This window comes from Lynx rufus, unplaced genomic scaffold, assembly GCF_022079265.1.
Source record: "Lynx rufus isolate CCGP_SWC_20201006 ecotype Redwood Valley unplaced genomic scaffold, mLynRuf1.p SCAF_2, whole genome shotgun sequence".
Lineage (NCBI taxonomy): Eukaryota > Metazoa > Chordata > Mammalia > Carnivora > Felidae > Lynx > Lynx rufus.
In genome coordinates, this window is record NW_025814834.1 from 11,014,530 (window position 1) to 11,033,691 (window position 19,162).

At 40.6% G+C, this 19,162-nt stretch overlaps 1 protein-coding gene across 1 annotated transcript in view; it reads right to left on the reverse strand.

Annotated features, from left to right (window-relative positions):
- DAW1 (dynein assembly factor with WD repeats 1) overlaps positions 1–16,362 on the reverse strand; it is a 34,546-nt gene extending 18,184 nt beyond the window's left edge. Inside the window, exons 1-5 of the mRNA XM_047082254.1 lie at positions 16,295–16,362; positions 12,515–12,659; positions 10,784–10,842; positions 3,984–4,106; positions 189–288 (exon numbers count right to left, since the gene is read on the reverse strand). Of these exons, the coding sequence (XP_046938210.1) occupies positions 189–288; positions 3,984–4,106; positions 10,784–10,842; positions 12,515–12,659; positions 16,295–16,362 (495 nt within the window). The remainder of the gene's footprint in view (positions 1–188; positions 289–3,983; positions 4,107–10,783; positions 10,843–12,514; positions 12,660–16,294) is intronic.
- Between the last annotated feature and the right edge of the window lie 2,800 nt (positions 16,363–19,162).

The following is a 19,162-nucleotide window of genomic DNA, read 5'->3' on the forward strand; positions in this document are numbered from 1 at the left end:
ATATGGGAAATCTCTGTACCTTCCACTCAGTCTTGTTGTGAATATAAAACTCCTGTAAAAAATAAAGTCTATTAAAAAAGAGAGAAAGAGAAAAGCGAAGAAGAAGAAGAAGAAGAAGAAGAAGAAGAAGAAGAAGAAGGAGGAGGAAAACAACAACATAAAAAATATAACAAAATAAATATACTCACTATTTCTGCCGTATGACCTCTAAAGGTATGGTAACATTTTCCCGTGTCTACACTCCATAGCTTACAAGTCTTATCAAAGGATCCAGTGGCAATTTTGTCACTAAAATTTAAAACAAAGGTAGATTTTGAAAACAAATTCAAACACACTATATGAGACACTGAATTAAGACAAGACATTAATACGTAGGTCTGCATCTACTCAGAAATTTACTTCGTTTTTGAAACAACAAACAATCTTACGTTTGTTTCGGTGGATAACAATTTTAAGGTCTAATTTTTCAATAATATAAGATTATGCATTTAATCTAAAATGTTTTACGTTGAAAGTATAAATTTATGTTTGGGATTACAATCAGTTTTTAAACTAGCACAATGAATATGGTAAATTTTTTAGTTTAGAAAACTCCTACCAAATGGAAATTAAAAATGTATGAGAGGCAGGAAACGGAAAAATTCTATTAGATCTACTGACAAGGATAACATTGAATTTAAAAGAAGAAAAATGAAAAGGTATAAATCCAATGAACCACATGGCTAGATGAGTTTTTGAGAATTTAGTGTCTCCTTGGAAAAATAATGCTGCTAATATTCCAATTGTCAGCTCTTTGGTGAAGGAAGACGGTTTTCAGAGGAAATATGGTGAGACCTCAGTCCCTTTCAAACAAGAGGCTTTCCATGTACACCGCAGAGCAGGGTTACTATCAACACCAGACAGATAAGAGTAGGTTGGCCCGCATAACCTTTGACCATGGAACTGAATCTTTTCCTTTACCGTTGACCCCTGTCTTTTATAGCAACTCATCAAAGTGCTTCACCCAACGGGGTCACCGGTTATACTGCAAGCTCATTGTTCAAGACCCTTATTGGGTCTTAAGACCCAAATACGTATCTTAAAGCAAATTCTATGTGCTTGGCACAGTCATAGGATTTATATTTTATCCAAACTAACATTAGTGCCCTGTATCTCTCCTTCACTCTCAGGCCACCCACATAAGTATTTCTGTGGTCTCTGATACTAAAGGAGTCAGGTCCTTTCTGTCCATGCTCCATGCTCCAGGGACAGACTGTTCTGGATAATACCCACCCACCCACCTCGAGCTTCCTAACACTCAAGGCTGGTTGTCAACCCAAAGTCTGCACTAACTCTCTCCCCATCTGGTCTGAGCGTTTCTCATCAGCTGCTGATGTCCAACTTCTGCTCAGATATGCTGAGAGCACTGTGTGCTCTTTGTCAGCTCCTTCCCTCCACTCTCCAGCCCTCCTCCCCCTCAGACATATTGTCTCAAGTTGCTGCTGTTTCTCTCTCAGCTCCTGTTGGATCACACACTGCTCTCTACACCCATTCACCACTACATTATAAAAGATAACACTGATTTCACAGTTTTTAGAATTACTTTATAGAATCAAAGCTTACTTCCGACCCAATGTATAAAACATGTAAGAACTAACCTGGTTCTTCTATCTCTATCTCTGTCTCTCTGTCTCTCTGTCTCTGTTTCTCTCTCTCTCTCTCTCTCTCTCTCACACACACACACACCCTCTCATTCTTTGGTGGCGATCTTGAATCTTGAACTCACTCTGCTGAACCCCCAGTGCCCCAAAGTGCTGTGAAAAAGGCTGCTTTAATCCATACATAAATCATCAGACTATGTAATTGGACAAGCGAGTTTTTTGTCAGGGGGTCTTGGTAGAATCCAATAGAAAGGCCAAAAGATGAAGAGTTCCTCCACTCTCTACCCCCCCAAAACTTTGTTCTAAGATAGATATGCAAAAATATCCTGTCCTGTAAGTATAATATTATAGGATATTATATTACATCATGCAGAACATACTGTTAAAGTCCTTTAAATAACACTGCAAGTAAAGTAGGAATTATAGTAGAGGTAAAGCATTATCATTTATAATAGCAATTAAATCTCTCTCCCACAGGTTGGTGCAATAAGGCATTATAAAAACTATCATTCTCTACAATGTAAAACTGCATACATCCAAGGTAAGTTTTTGGTAATGTAATTGGAATACTTAATCATTTTAATGTACCAATTAAGTTTGATTGTGCCATCACAATTGATATGATTTAAACTGTGTTACATCTTAGAAAGATATAATGACATTAGCAACCTACATATCAAGTTTTTAACGTATATGGTATAAAATTTCTACTTTAAGTGCATCAGATTTTGATAGGATTCCCTTTATCGCCCCTGCCACTACCCTAGACTGTTCTCATCATCCCATGAATGTATCTTTTTATCTGCCTCCTAACTAAATTCCTTGCCTCCTGTTTCATCCCAATCCAAACCCTCTGACCCCTTCTCTCTTCCAGAACAGCCCTCCCAAAACGGCACTTGCATTGCGTCCCTCCTTTGTACACAAAGCCTTCATGACAACTCAGTCGTCCAGAACAGAGTTCAAACTACGCAGAACACTCTGAGCTCACCCGCTTCTGATTCTCACCAGGAAACATCCACTAGAGAGCCAGGGGCACTGGGGGAGCCGGGCAAAGCCCCACCTAGGCCATGGAGCTGGAGGGTGCCCTCCCCCAAGGTGCCCTCCCACCTCCTTTATTTTCCACCTCCAAGCTTCTGCTGGAGTTGCACATCATCCTCAGAACCTCCACCAAGAGAAATCCCACTGGCCTTTCTCTTCTAACTTTCAAGCCATTAACTGTTGTGTTCTAGTCATCATAATACTATCATAAACGAGACATATTTACTGAGACAGCTTAGTGAATGGAAAAAGTCACAGCGGTCAGTCATGAAAAAAGACACACATTAAAAACTTTTACTCAAATACGCAAGGCAAAGGCCTTTTCTTTGGCTACCTGGAGCTCATTATCTGCCTTACAGAAATCCTACCCAACCTCTACAAGTTCCAATTTGAGAACTTAAACACACTTGTAGGACCATCTGAGTACAAAGATAGTTCGAAATGTTTCCATGCATTTTCTAATGTTTACACTGACCTCACCTACAACTTCACTCACTAGCAATTTTTCAAAGATTTACCTTAGCTACGTTTTCACGAAAAAATAACAGCTTTCTTTTCACACGCATATTTCATTAGTTTAAGCACTATTTAATTCAATTCGATCATTAAAGTTGAAATCACAACAAACATAAGCAGATTTATGGACAAATACAAGTAACTCATGGTAGACTTAGACCTAACCGGTGGGAAGAAAAGCTGAGCACACCAGTGGATGGCCCAGTTTCTGCAAATATCCAGGGAGCCTTGGGTACCAGCAGTACATCATGCAGAAGGAGAGCTAGAGATCTGTTGAATCAGTTAATTAGAGGCTGGTTTAAAAATGCTATTATATCTTGTACTGTTACCTAGCATGCCACCGGACCCATTTTTTTTTTTCAGCTAAGACTGTAAATTAACTTCTGAACAAGGTAAACCATGCTCTGGGGGTATGTCACATTCTCCAGAAGCCAGTGCTCTAAACATCAATAGGACATAAGTGCCTGCCAGAGAACTCCCAGGGGACGGGACTCAGCCCTGCTTGAACTTGGGACTTTAGCTCGCCTCTTAACTACCCCGTGATTTTGAGAAAGGTCCTTGAACTTTATATACTTTATGTGAGAAAAAGAAGACCTATCCCCAAACTCCTTTAAGCACCGAAAGGGGTATTTAAAAAGCTTTCAAAGCACACATCCAGGCACTTGGAAATTTTAGTTCTCTTTTTCTTTTCATCCCCCAAAAACCAGAGGAAGACATGAATAAATGGAGAGAAAATAAAGGATTTAATGGATTAATGAGGAAGAAGTGAATGACTGAATGTCTGTTTACCCATACGGATTGTTGAATGCTATGGCATAAACCACATTCCGGTGGCCCTCCAGGGTATGAAGCTCCTCTCCAGATGCAGTATCCCAAAGTTTACACGTCCGATCATAGCTTCCTGTAATAAAGCTAACACGCGGGAGACAAATAGATCACAAAGTGACAACAGCAGCGTGTTAATAAAGACCTTGTTTTTTTACCTACAAGATTATAACCCCATTTATCTTGCTCTTCTTTTTTTTAATCTTTCTTTATTTTTGAGAGAGAGAGCAACAGAGCATGAGCAGGGGAGGGGCAGAGAGAGAAGGAGACACAGAACCCGAAGCAGGCTCCAGGCTCTGAGCTGTCAGCACAGAGCCCAAGGCGGGGCTCGAACTCACAAACCGTGAGATCATGACCTGAGCTGAAGTCAGACGCTTAACCAAGACTGAGCCACCCAGGTGCCCCATCTTGCTTTTTACAAAATGAAATCGTGTATGGAGAACCGTTAAATTGGGGACAATAGCTACATCCTTTTATTAGGAACTTTTTTAATTTTATCCCTAAACCAAAACGGGGCCACTAAATCAGATTAAGAGTAATCCTGCCAATAATCATTCTTATAAATAATTATGAATTAAATAATATTAATCAGCAACATTTTCTGAAATTCTAACAGATCTCAATAAACAGTATCGTTCTTCCCATTGGTCAGCCCATAAAATCTTAGCATCATCTTTGGTTCCTCTAATCCCCTCATATACCACACACAATCTATTAGTAAATTCTGTGAGCCCAATCTCAAAATACACCCCTAGTGTGGCTGCATTTCACCAAGCTCCATTGCCTCCGTCTCTTGCCTAAACCATGAAACCATCTTCTAATAGATCTTGGCTCACACATGGTCCTTACTCCTTATGAGTCTATCTTCCACACCGAAATTGGAGGTTTTTGGTTTGTTTTTTTTTTTAACTTCCCTCTGATGGCTTCCTAACAATCCAGAGGAAAATTCAAATTTCTGCTCATGGCCCACAAGACCAACTGCACTGGCTGTCTCTGGGACCTCAACTTGACCCCAAAGCACACCCTGAGCAGGTACATTCACCTCTTTGCTAGTCTTTCTTCTACCCATCTGGTTTACTGCCATCATCCCCAGGACCTGGAACATGACTGGCAAACTAGTAAGTGTCAATGACTACTTACTGAAGATTAGCAATCCTCTTACATGACTATTCTTCTACAGGAATAATTTGTATGTTGGCCTCTCATATGTAGTTTTTTATTTTAGAGAGAAGGAGCACATGCAAGTGGGGAGGGGGAGGAGAGACAGAGAGAGAGAGAGAGAGAGAGAGAGAGAGAGAGAGAATCTCAAGCAGGCTCCATGTTCAGCATGGAGCCCAATGAAAGGCTCGATCTCACGACCCTGAGATGACGAGCCAAAATCAAGAGTTGACCACACTGAAACAACTGAGTCACCTATGCACCCTTTGACCTCTAATATTTTAAAGTTAAAAATACTATCTTAGTTATTCCTTAAATACTCCATTAGGAAAGCTACTTCCCCAACACAGAAAAAAGTGCACAGAAGTAAAAAGCTGGTCTGCAATAAAAAAGAATGAAATCTGGCCACTTGCGACAATGTGGATGGAACCAGAGTATATTATACTAAGTGAAAAAAAGTCAGTCAGAGAAAGACAAGTATCAGATGATTTCACTCATATGTCGAATTTAGGAAACACAACAGATGAACATAAAGGAAGAGAAGGAACAGTAAGATAAAAACAGAGGGAGGTAAACCGTAAGAGACTCTTAAATACTGAGAACAAACTGAGGGTTGATGGAGGGAGGGAGGCGGGGTAGGATTAGAGGTAGGGTTAGGGTTAGGGTTCGCTAAGTGAGTGATGGGCATTAAGCAGGGCACTTGTGATGAGCACTGGGTGTTATACAGAAGTGATGAATCATGGGGGCGCCTGGGTGGCGCAGTCGGTTAAGCGTCCGACTTCAGCCAGGTCACGATCTCGCGGTCCGTGAGTTCGAGCCCCGCATCAGGCTCTGGGCTGATAGCTCAGAGGCTGGAGCCTGTTTCCGATTCTGTGTCTCCCTCTCTCTCTGCCCCTCCCCCGTTCATGCTCTGCCTCTCTCTGTCCCAAAAATAAAAATAAACGTTGAAAAAAAATATTTAAAAAAAAAAGAAGTGATGAATCATTGAGTTCTACTCTCGAAACCAGTACTGCACTGTATGCTAACTTAAATTTAAATAAATTAATTAAAACAAATAAATTAAATAAAGAAATAAATTAATAAATAAAATTTTTTAAAAAAGTCTGAGTGTCAGGTGGTAACGATAAAAGGTAAACAGATAAATGATAAATTCTGACAAGGAAACTCAACCAAACAAAAGGGTTGACAAGGCAGTGTACCTTTGATTCTCCTCCAGACACTTCCTCTTAGCTTTTCAGGGAAGTAAACTGGCACAGTCATGATGGAAGATAGGATGGTGGGTCCCCCAAAAAATTAAAAATAAAACTACCGTATGATCCCACAATCTCACTTCTGGGTGTATATAAAAAAAATGAAATCAGGGGCGCCTGGGTGGCTCGGTCGGTTGAGCGTCTGACTTCGGCTCAGGTCATGATCTCGCGGTCCGTGAGTTCGAGCCCCGCGTTGGGCTCTGTGCTGACAGCTCAGAGCCTGGAGCCTGCTTCAGATTCTGTGTCTCCCTCTCTCTCTGCTCCTCCCCCATTCATGCTCTGTCTCTCTCTGTCTCAAAAATAAATAAACGTTAAAAAAAATTTTTTTAAATGAAATCAGGGTCTCATAAAGGTATCTGCACTGCATGTTCTTTGCAGAGCTGTTCACAATAGCCAAAACACTGAAACAACAAATATCCACCAGGGAATGAATGTCATACTATTTAGCCATGAGAAAGAAAGAAACTGCCACTTGCAAAAACATGGACGAACTTGGAGGGCATTATGCTAAGTGAAATAAGCCAGACACAGAAAAACAAGTATTGTCTGATCTCACACACAGGTGGAATCTAAAAAAAGTCAAATTCATAGAAGTAGACAGTAGAACAGTAGTCACCAAGGACGGGGGAGTGGGAGAAATGGGGAGACATTGGTTAAAGAGCATAAATTTGCAGTTATGTAGGATGAATAAATTTAGAGATGTAATGCACAGGCATAATCACTATAGTTAATAATATTGGCCTGAGGTAGAACTGATCCATGAATTCAGCAAAGTCACAAGATATAAAATTAGTGCACAGAAATTAGTTGCACTTCTATACACCAATAATGAAGCAGCAGAAAGAGAAATCAAGGAATTGATCCCATTTACAATTGCACCAAAAACCATAAAATACCTAGGAATAAATCTAACCAAAGAGGTTAAAAGTCTATGCACTGAAAACTATAGAAAGCTTATGAAAGAAATTGAACAAGATACCAAAACAAAAAACAGGAAAAATATTCCATGCTCAAGAATTGGAAGAACAAATATTGTTAAAATGTCGATACTATCCAAAGCAATCTACATATTCAATGCAATCCCTATCAAAATAACACCAGGATTCTTCACAGAGCTGGAACAAACAATCTTAAAATTTGTATGGAACCAGAAAAGATCCTGAATTTCCAAAGCAATCCTGAAAAAGAAAAACAAAACTGGAGACATCATAATTCCGGACTTCAAGATGAATTACAAAGCTGTTATCATCAAGACAGTATGGTACTGGCACAAAAACTGACACACAGATTAATGGAACAGAATAGAGAACCCAGAAATGGACCCACAAACGTATGGCCAACTAATCTTTGACAAAGCAGGAAAGAATATCCAATGGAATAAAGACAGTCTCTTCAGCAAGTGGTGCTGGGAAAACTGGACAGCAACATGCAGAAGAATGAACCTGGACCACTTTCTTACACCACACACAAAAATAAACTCAAAATGGATGAAAGACCTCAATGTAAGACAGGAAGCCATCAAAATCCTCGAAGAGAAAGCAAGCAAAACCTCTTTCATCTTGCCCGCAGCAACTTCTTACTCACGTCTCTGGAGGCAAGGGAAACAAAAGCAAAAATGAGCTACTGGGACCTCATCAAAATAAAAGGCTTCTGCACAGCAAAGGAAACAATCAGCAAAACTAAAAGGCAACCGACAGAATGAGAGAAGATATTTGCAAATGACATATCAGATAAAGGGTTAGTATCCAAAATCTATAAAGAACTTATCAAACTCAACCCCCAAAAAACAAATAAGCCAGTGAAGAAATGGGCAAAAGACATGAATAGACACTTCACCAGAGAAGACATCCAGATGGTCAACCAACACATGAAAAAACAGAGAAATAGAAATCAAAACCACAATAAGATACCACCTCACACCTGTCAGAATGGCTAAATTTAACTCAGGCAATGACAGATGTTGAGGATGTGGAAAAAGAGGAATGCTGGTGGGAATACAAACTGGTGCAGCCACTCTGGAAAACAGTATGGAGGTTCCTCAAAAAATTAAAAATAGAATTACCCTATGACCCTGCAATTTCTCTGCTGAATATTTATCCAAAGGACACAGACGTGCTGTTTCAAAGGGGCACATGCACCCCACTGTTCATAGGAGTGCATAGCCAAAGTATGGAAAGAGCCCAAATGTCCATCAACAGATGAGTGGATAAAGAAGATGTGGGATATATATATGTGTGTGTGTGTGTGTGCGTGTGTGTGTGTGTATACATACACACACACACGCACACACACACACACAATGGAATGTTACTTGGCAATCAAAAAGAATGAAATCTTGCCATGTGCAACAACATGGATGGAACTAGAGTGTATTATGCTCAGCAAAATTAGTAAGAGAAAGACAAATATCATATGACTTCACTCATATGTAGAATTTAAGATACAAAACAGATGAACATAAGAGAAGGGAAGCAAAAACAATATAAAAACAGGGAGGGGACAAAACACAAGAGACTCTTAAATATAGAGAACAAACTGAGGGTTGCTGGAGGGGTTGGGGGTGGGGGGATGGGCTAAATGGGCAAGGGGCATCAAGGAAGACACTTGTTGGGATGAGCACTGGGTGTTATACGTAGGGGATGAATCATTGGATTCTACTCCTGAAATCATTATTGTGCTATATGCTAACTAACTTGAATGTAAATTACAACATAATAAATAAAAAATAAAATAAAATAATAATTCTGGCTTGAAATACACTAAAAGAATAGATTTCAAGTGCTTTCTTCACACACACAAAAAGTGGTAACTGTGAGGAGATAATATGTTAATTAGCTTGACTGCAACAATCATTTCACTATGTGTATGTACGTCAAATCATGTGGTACACCTTAAATATATATACAATTTTATTTTAAAAAAAATTATCCTTGGTTGTTAAAAATTAGAAATGAAGAATAGAAAGGGAAATATAGAGGGGCACCTGGGTGACTCAGTTGGTTGAGTGTCTGCCTCTTGATTTCAGCTCGGTAATGATCCCAGGGTCATGGGATCAAGCCCCGAATCCAGCTTTGTCCTGGCAGGGCAGAACCTGCTTGGGATTCTCTCTCCCTCTCTCTGCCCCTCTCCCCTGATCACTTGCTCTCTCTCTAAAATAGAGACAAGAAGGGAGGGGGGGGAGGTAGGAAAGGAGGAAGGGAGGGAGGGAGGGAAGAAGGGAGAGAGGGAGGGAGGGAGAAGGAAGGAAGGAAGGAAGGGATATATAGAAATAAATAGATGGAGCACAGAGGATTCTTCGGGCAGAGAAACTGCTCTGTGTGATGCCTTAATGGTAGAGATCTGTCATTAAACATTTGTCAACCCATAGAATGAAAGAAAGCAAGAGCAACCCCTAATGTAAACTATGAAGTTTGAGTGATAATGACGTGTTGGTCAATGTAGGCCCATCAAATGTAGGAAATGCACAATCCTTGGGGCAAGACGCCAGTGAAAGAAACTGAGGGTGTGTGGGGGCCAGACGTATGTGGCAAATCCCTGTACCCTCTGCTCAATTTTGCTGTAAACCTAAAACCACTATAAATAATAAAATCTAATAAATTTTTTTAATATTTTTTTCATCTCAAAAAATTAATAAAGGAACTACCCTATGACCCAGCAATTGCACTACTAGGTATTTATTCAAAGGATACAAAAATGTTGATTCGAAGGGGCACGTGCACCCCAATGTTTAGAGCAGCGCTATCAACAATGGCCAAATTATGGAAAGCACCCAAATGTCCACTGACTGATGGATAAAGAAGATGTGGTTTATATGTACAATGGAATGTTACAGATCGACAAGAATGAAATCTTGCCATTTGCAACAATGTGGATGGAACTAGAGTGTATTATGCTAAGTGAAAAAAGTCAGAGAAAGATAAGAGAAAGACACATAGCGTATGATCTCACTCATATGTGGAATGTAAGAAACAAAACAGGTGAACATAGGGGAAGGGAAGGAAAACCAAGATAAAAACAGAAGGAGGCAAACCATAAGAGACTCTCAAATACAGAGAAGAAACTGAGGGTTGCTGGAGGGGTGTTGGGGGAGATGGACTAAATGGGTGAGGGGGACTAAGGAGGATGCTTGTTGGGATGAGCACTGGGTGTTATATGTAAGTAATAAATCACTAACCTCTACTCCTAAAATCATTATTGCACTATATGTTAACTAACTTGGATTCAAATAAAATTAAAAATTAAAAATTAAATAAAATAAAAACAACTTTTCGACTTTGGGTGCAAGAAAATAAATAAATAATTTTTTCATTTAAAATTTTTAAAATTTTAAGTTTTAAATAAATAACAGAAACTTACCAAGACCCCGATTTATTAAGTGCAACATTAGTCAATGGCAGTATATGTGCTCTGAGAACCTTCAATGAAAGAAAACAGCATTTGTTTTAAACTCAAAAAAAAAGTTTAAATCATTAATTTTAATTTCAAACCAAGGAAGATATTCAAGTTTATCTTAATTATACATAATAAGTGGACAATATTCACTATCTGAGCAGACGAGAAAAAACTACATTGTATCTCCTACCATTGAGACCAATAAAACATTTGGTAGTTAACATAATTACAAAAACAATACTGGATCTGTGTTTTCCATGAAATGGCTTTTAAGATAAATTACTGCTATTAAATAAGATACCAAATAGCATTAATTTATAGTATTGTCTTTTAAATACTGCACATGATTTTGTCCATAGGCATAAAAAGCATATACAGGAAATACACTAAATACGTTTCAAATGCAGATTTTACAATTAATTAATACTTCTGAAATCCTAACGCTCCTCTAGAGTCAGGATGGCTCTTATTTCATTTATCTTTCAATTCCTACACTGTCAAGCACAGAGTGGATACCTTAATATTTATCAAACGAACATACATAAATTGGATAATCTGTTTACAGATGGAGAGATTGGCTAGGCTGGGACAGTCCCAGTTACGTCTGCTGTGGGGGCATAATTATCAATAGTGTCTGCTTTCACTATCAAAAATGTTCCCATTGGAAGATAAATTACAAGGTCACTCTAGTTATAGAGCTGATATTTGAAGTTAAATAGTGCCACCTGCTGGAAAAATAAATATTACAAGAATAACTTTCTCATCTTTCAATAATACATTAAAGGGATGACTACAAAAGATGTAATTTTTTATGAGACAGAATATGCCAAAAATATAGATAATAATAACATTTCCTTTTTAATCTTTTAATGTTTATTTCTTTTTGAGAGATAGAGACAGAGAAACAGCGAGCAAGGGAGGGGCAAAGAGATAAGGAGACACAGAATCCAAAGCAGGCTCCAAGCCCTGAGCTGACAGCAAAAAGCCCGACGCGGGGCTCGAACTCATGAACTGTGAGATCATGACCTGAGCATAAATCGGATGCTCACCCGACTGAGCCACCCAGGCGTCCTGATAACAATGGCATTTCTTCAAAATTCATTTAAATCATAAAAAGAAAACCAGTGTGATATGAAGCAATATTAGGAGAAACTATTAAATATTGTTAAATAATTAAGAAAAACTAAAAGCTATTCCTGAGTAATTGACTACATTTGTTATACTTTAAATTTAATCACCGAGAAAACTATAGAGAAAAATAGGCACATTTACATTGCATTAAAATTATTATATAAGCCGTATCGATAAATAATTTCCTGAAATATAGTTTAGTTCACATGGAAGCAGAAAATAGTAAGTATTGATATTCCAGGAAACAGAACTTCTTAATATTACTCCAACTGAAAAGAAACTTCAGTTATTCAATAACTTGAAGCTACCTTAATGGTCATCCTTTAAATGGAACATCGTAAAGAACAGCTAAACTTACTACCAATCTTTTTTTAACTTCTCTTGAGAAACACGTTTCAGTTTCATTCAGTCAGTAAATAAACACTTGCTGAGACTTAGCCTTGGCAAATATATATGAGACACCAAGGGAAAGAGAAAATTTAATCTGCATTTCATCTCAGATTGATCGGATGTCAACCAATTCTTTGAAGTTCTTCTATTTGGTCATTTTAAAACATGCATTACCTTAAAAAGATAGAATTGGTGGTTGCTGTGCTGCCTGAGTTTGTCTTGTAACCTCCGTAGTAAAAGCTTTACTTGGTCTGATCGTGAAGCTGTGATTACCGGCTCCGCTTTCTGTATCTCCTCTACTAAGGCATTGACGTCAGTACTGAAATTCCCACACACAAAAGTTACTATTTTCTATACCAAAATTTGCACACACACACGCAACCCATGAAGAATGACATTGCATTTAGGAAGCACATTTATAAAATGTAAAAACACCATCAGCTTTACTAAGAGATTTCTGGGGGGGGGGGGATACAAATCAATAAAGAAATCAAGTCTGCCTGAAAGTGGCTTGGGTTCTTCAGAATGATTCTTCATTAATTGTGACTTCCCCGTGGAAAGGGGAGCAAGGATATTGATTTGCTTACCTAAGAAGGTCAAGTGCAGACTGAGCTTTCTCTTTACTTTTTTCCTGCTTCCTTTGTCTCTTTAATGAACATATACAGAATGTTCCCGATACGACTATACTTTGTGCCTTCCATATGCTTTCTTGTTTAATCTTACAACAATCCTCTAATATAACGCTTTTATCATAATTACTTTGGTGATGAAGAAACTGAGATTTGAAAAAGGTTAAGTTTGAAATACTTTTTTTTAGGGAAGGAGCAAGTAGCGAACCAAAAAATGAACATTCAAAGAATGATGATGATTATCATTAATAATTCTTACGGGCTACAACATCATTTTCTTAAAAAAGAACTGCTTGGGGATGTGCAGATTCGAGGCTTCCCTCCATATTCAAATAACCTGTAGCGATTCCGGTAAATTTTGCCAGCCCAGAATAATAATTGTTCAAGACAAAGAATAGCGTCTATAAGCCACAAAGCATCCAAAATGGGGTCATTCTGCAAAACATGTCACGAACATGTCTCAAAGATGTACTGTCCAGTTCCCTCCCTTCAAGAAAGGACTCGGGGCCCCGCTGGGGGGCAGGTGTTTAGGTAGCTGACAGTCTCCAGCGGCCGCTCCTTCGGGATCCACCTCAGCATCGGAGCCCGAGGCACGCTCTTCCCTAGCGGCCCCGAGCCCAGGGCTGAGCCCAAGGTCAGCCTGGCCATTTCTGCCCCGCAAGCGACTCTCACCAATGAGCTTTACTCTGGAGCTCCCTCGTGGGCTTGGCAGAAAATGTTATCACCTCTGCATCATCGTGGCTGATGGCTCCTCGTGCTGAGCCTTGTTCCATCCCGTCTGTCACAGATGTCACCTCCCAATAAACCTCTCACCCACCTGCCTCCGTCTCAGCCTCTACTGCCCAGAAAGGCAAACTCTGATAAGCAGGCCTTGGTCTTCGTAAATAAACATCTCCTGAGCTCCAGTCTTGTGTAAGGGACTGAGTTAGAAGGCGATTCACCCCACCTACATTTACTGAGTCCCTACTACGGTTGGGCCCTGGGAGTATAAAAGATGTCATCTCGGCTCTCAAGAAAGACAATCTATCGGGATAGGAGTGAATATTTAGAACAGGAATGAATCAGAGACAGTTTACAATGATGAGTTGGATGAATTTCCAGAGTCTGTTGTCAAAGGAGTTATACTTTCGTAAGAATTAGAAAGATAATAATGCCTCTTGGAAAGGTTTCCAACAAATGTTGTAAAGCAAAACAGATTTCCCAGCAAGGTCTAAATTAACCAGGTATTTAATCTGTCCATCCCAACCCTGTGGAATTCTACTTCTAATTCTAATACAGTAACTCGAGTGTGCCCCATGTCATGCAAATGTTTTTATATGCAGAATTCACTCAGATTCTTGAGCAGAACTAGAAATAAGATCCATCCTTTCTCTTTTTTACTTTGAGACATTTATTCACTACATAGGATGACTACAGCATCCCCAGGATCTACACTTCTTTTTAATGTTGATTTTATTTATTTTGAGAATGGAGGAGGGGCAGAGAGAGAAGAAGAGAGAGAATCTCAAGCAGGCTCCCCACTGTCAGTGCAGAGCCTGACGCGGGGCTCGATCTCACCAACCCTAAGATCATGGCCTGAGTCGAAATCAAGAGTCGGACGCTTAACCAACTGAGCCCCCCAGGCGCCCCAAGGATCTACAGTTTTTTAAATACAAAATCTGTATTTTTCTGAATCTCTACCTGCAAGATATTTTCTCATATAGACATTTATCTGTGCCACTCATGTTTTATACAAGTCGTTTCTCTAGTAAGCTAGACAATAAATTCATTGAGGTAGGGATTAAGATTAATATCTTTAGAACCTCTTATAGAACCTAACCTAGAGCTTTGCATGGAGGTGGTGCACAAAACATCGTTACAGACTAAATAAATGAATGTCTAACAAATGAACTTTCAGCATGCTGGCGGAATCACACTTACCAGTGATATGTGCCAGTTACCAAAAGAACCGAAAATCGTGACTTGATCTGAGACTTTGTCTCCCCCGAAAAATAGAGCAATGATTGTTGTGGATGACATTCGATGCCTTATCTTTGCCACCATTTCTTCTTTGATTAAAAAGCAAACAGTTGACCGCCTTCTCTGTGGGGTCACCTGGCAGTGGCAATGAACTCTACCTGGGCCGTCACCATCCGAGCCACGACCGGTCCTCACCACAGACTCCAGACCGCTCAAGTGGCCGTGGCCATGAGAGAGGTTTCAAACTGGAGAGCAGCTCGTCTACTATCTAACTGTGGTTCTGTGAGAGGTCCTCTTCGCTGCCCGTGTCTGTCCCCGCTCCACTAATCATGGCCAAGCAGGTCAGCCACAGTGGAAAGTCGTTTATTTCGCTGGCCCACAACTCTGAAACACATATCGTGGCATTTTTGTTTCGCTTTACAATTTTCTTCCACTCAAAATATCTTCACCTTATCTGAGCCTGGGCTCCCACAGGATAATCACTGATCTGATTCGGTCTCTTGAAGTGGAGTTTTGCAGAGGATGACTTTTTTTTTCTTAGTTTTGCACAGGATTTCCTAAAGGGAATGAATTCTGGGCAATATGCCCTCACAAGAGGATTTCTTCTGGGCGCACAACAAGCTTTGGAGACAAAGATGGGGTCCTCCCACTTCTGCCCCGTGACAATTAATGAGGGGAGCAGAATACAGGCAGCCCCGTGAGATGTTTGTCTACCAGGGAAATAACAGGCTCAGTACTATTCTTAAAACGCCAATCACCAGCATTCCTCAAAAATGTTAAATGGTCATCAAGAAGAAGCGAGGTCTGAGAGTCTGTCACTACCACCACAAGCCTGAGGAGACTTGACAGTGAAATGTAATGTGGGATCTCGGACGAGAAAAAGCTAATCACGCAAAAAACAAAACCACCACAACAACTACAACAACAACAACAAAACACAAGTAAAATTGAATAAGATATGGTCTTCCGTTAGTAATAATGTGCGAAGACCGGTTCATTAACTCTGACCAACGCACCACATAAATCTACGAAGTTAAGAGTCTGGGATGCGGGGCATGGGGCGTGGGGGAGCTCCTGTCTTCACAGCTTTCTAAAACTGCTCTAACCTAAAAGATTAAAAACAACAACAGGTGTATTTAGGAAGAAAAACAAAGGGCAGACGGACGATCCTTTTCCCACCTCGTCCTCACCCAGCAAGGCACTCCAGCAGGTCTCACTGAAGCAAGCAGGAAATAATACACCGCAGAACATGTGTTGAGCACCGCACGGTGAGTCCACGCAGCCCTTCCATACCCCGCCCTGAGCCAGCATTTGTCAATAACAAATCTGGCTCGGAAACCCAGGCTGCACCACATGGCGGGTTTACCTGGGACTGAGGTTGAGCAAATCGATGCATTTGGTCTTCAGTTCTCCACTCGTTTCATATTCCAACATAATTCCTGTAAAAATAAGCAAACGTGGTGTAAGACACTGGGGATGACACGCCAACGTCAGAAGTTAGTCTACTTTGCCGTAACCTTTTTTTCACCTCTGTTTTTTTAGTTTGTAAAATTTCTCGGCATCCGGGGCGCCTGGGTGGCTCAGTCGGTTCAGTGTCCGACTCTTGATTTCGGCTCAGGTCATGATCTCCCGGTTCGTGGGTTCGAGCCCCGTGTCGGGCTCTGTGCTGACAGCTCGGAGCCTGGAACCTGCTTCGGATTCGGTGTCTCCCTCTCTCTCTGCCCCTCCCCCACTCAGGCTCTGTCTGTCTGTCTGTCTGTCTCTCTCTCTCTCTCTCAAAAGTAAATAATTAAAAAATGAAAATTTCTCAGCATAAAACATAATGCAGTGATGTCTGATTTTAAAACACGGTTGCGTGAACTCGCTTTTCCCTAGTCCTTCCCCTAAATACAGCTACATACCCTTGAAAGTCTTCAACAGGCGATGCTAAAATAATCGCAAGCTGGGTAGAAGGTGGACCGGCCAGAGGCCTCAGGACTTGAGGAATGACAGCATGGTGAGTCCCCTGGGTTTTCTTTTTGTCTCCCACGTGTCCCTCAACAGGAGAGGAGCTTGACCTGCTGCCCGGAACCACCAAAGAGCACAGCCAACAAAAACCGAGCCACAGCAAAGCTTGCTCTCTGTGGCCAGAGGACCAGGAGAAGGAAGTCAAACAAACAAACAAATTCATGGGGAGCCCTAAGCCCTGCTCCACAGCTGGGGCCCCTTAGGCAGTCTGATCCCCTCCGTGGAAGCCCAGGGCTGCCCCAGTTCTCCTGCAAAGCTGGGCCCCAGCAGTGCTCTGATCTGCCTGCAGCAGCCCAGCGACAAAGCCCCAGGTGTCCTCGACCTCGGCTTCTCAGCTGGGGCCCCGGGGCACTATCTTATCTCTCTGCAGCAGAGACAGAGAAGTCCCCGGACCGCTCAGACCCCACTCCACAACCAAGCCATTGGTGGGCAGTCTCATCCACCTGCAAAGGGGGCGGCAGTGAAGTCCTGGGATATCCCAGACCCCACTCCGCAACCCGCTGACAAAGCAAGTGTCTTCCTGCATTTTAACCAGCAGTGTAACCAGGTAGAGTCCTGTTCCCCGCCCCCAGAAGGTCACTCAGTGAGACCAGCCATCCTGGGAAGTACCTCCTACCCTGCAGGTGGCACCAGCTGGAACTGAGTAGGGCCTTAGCAGCATCAGAAAAACAAAGCAGACCGGAAGAGTATTGCAAGGGCTCAAAACACTAAGCTGCCGTTGGAACTAAAGCCCACAAAGTAGACCAGAACTTCTACGCGAAATCTAAACATGGTAACTGTCTGCCAAAGTAGATTCAGATAGGATCAAGAGTCTGCTAACATAAGAACCAAAATGCCCAGGATACAATAAACAGGAAAAGACCATCGACAAACCTCAATAGCCAGGATACCATAGGAAATCACCTCTCACACCAAGAACCAGAGAAAGATAATCAATGAACACAGACATGGAGGTGAATCAGAGGCTGGAAATATCTGACAAGGATTTTAAAGGAGAGGTCAAAAATGCTGTAGCAACCATTTACAAATTCACTTGAAACAAATGAATGAAATTTTAAAAATCTCAGAAAAATAGAAGTTTTTAAAACACACTAAATGGGTATTATGTAACTGGAAATTCAAAGGACAAAGTGAAAAACTTGTTGAATAAGTTCAGTAGGAGAGTGGAGAGGACAAAGGATAGAATCAGTGAACTTGAAGACAGATCAATAGACTATATTCCATCTGAACAACAGAAAGATAAGTTACTGGAGGGGGGGGGACCTGAACAGAGCCTCTTAACCACTTTATTGTACTACCTCTATAAATGTGGGCCAGTGGATCTCACAAGTTTTGGCCTTAGGACCACTTTACATTCTCCAAATTATTGAGGAGGTCAAAGAAATTTTATTTCTGTAATATTTTCCGCATTAAAATTGAGAAAATTTAAATTCTGTATTAAACTGTTTTAAAATAGCAATAATAAAGTCATATCATGTTAATGTAAATACATATTTTATAGAAATAACCAAGGAAAGTAACATCGCTTTACACTTTTCAAATCTCTTTAATATCTGGCTTAACTAAACACAGCTGGAGTCTCAGGGCGCCTGGGTGGCTCAATCGGTTAAGCATCCAACTTCGGTTCAGGTCATGATGTCACGGTTTGTGAATTCGAGCCCCACGGTGGCATCTGTGCTGACAGCTCAGAGCCTGGAGCCTGCTTCGGATTCTGTGTCTCCCTCTCTCTCTTTGTCCCTCCCCTGCTTGTGCTCTGTCTCTGTCTCTCAAAAATGAATAAACATTAAAAAAAAATTTTAATAAAAAAATAAATAAATAAAAACAGCTGGAGTCTCATCTCTGCTTCTGCGTTCAAGTTGTTGCTACATGGTATTTCAGATGAAGTATATGGGAAAAAATCTGGTCATATCCAGATATGCAGTTGGAAAAGGGACAAATATTTTAACTGCATTTTCTAGTAATCATGGATAATCTTCTTTAATACTACATTAAAACTTAACAAGTGTTAATTCATAAAGAATGGTTGCAATACAGAATCTGAAACCACATCAATTAACTCTGCGTACATTACGTTAAAATCCACTGGTCTATATCGCATGTTCAAAGGATATCTTATTCATGTATGGTTTATAAACCACGCACCAGACATCTGAAAAATATTAGTTTACCGAGTTATGCACATCTTCTAAATGTTGACGTATATAATCATACAATATCCCCCCCCAAA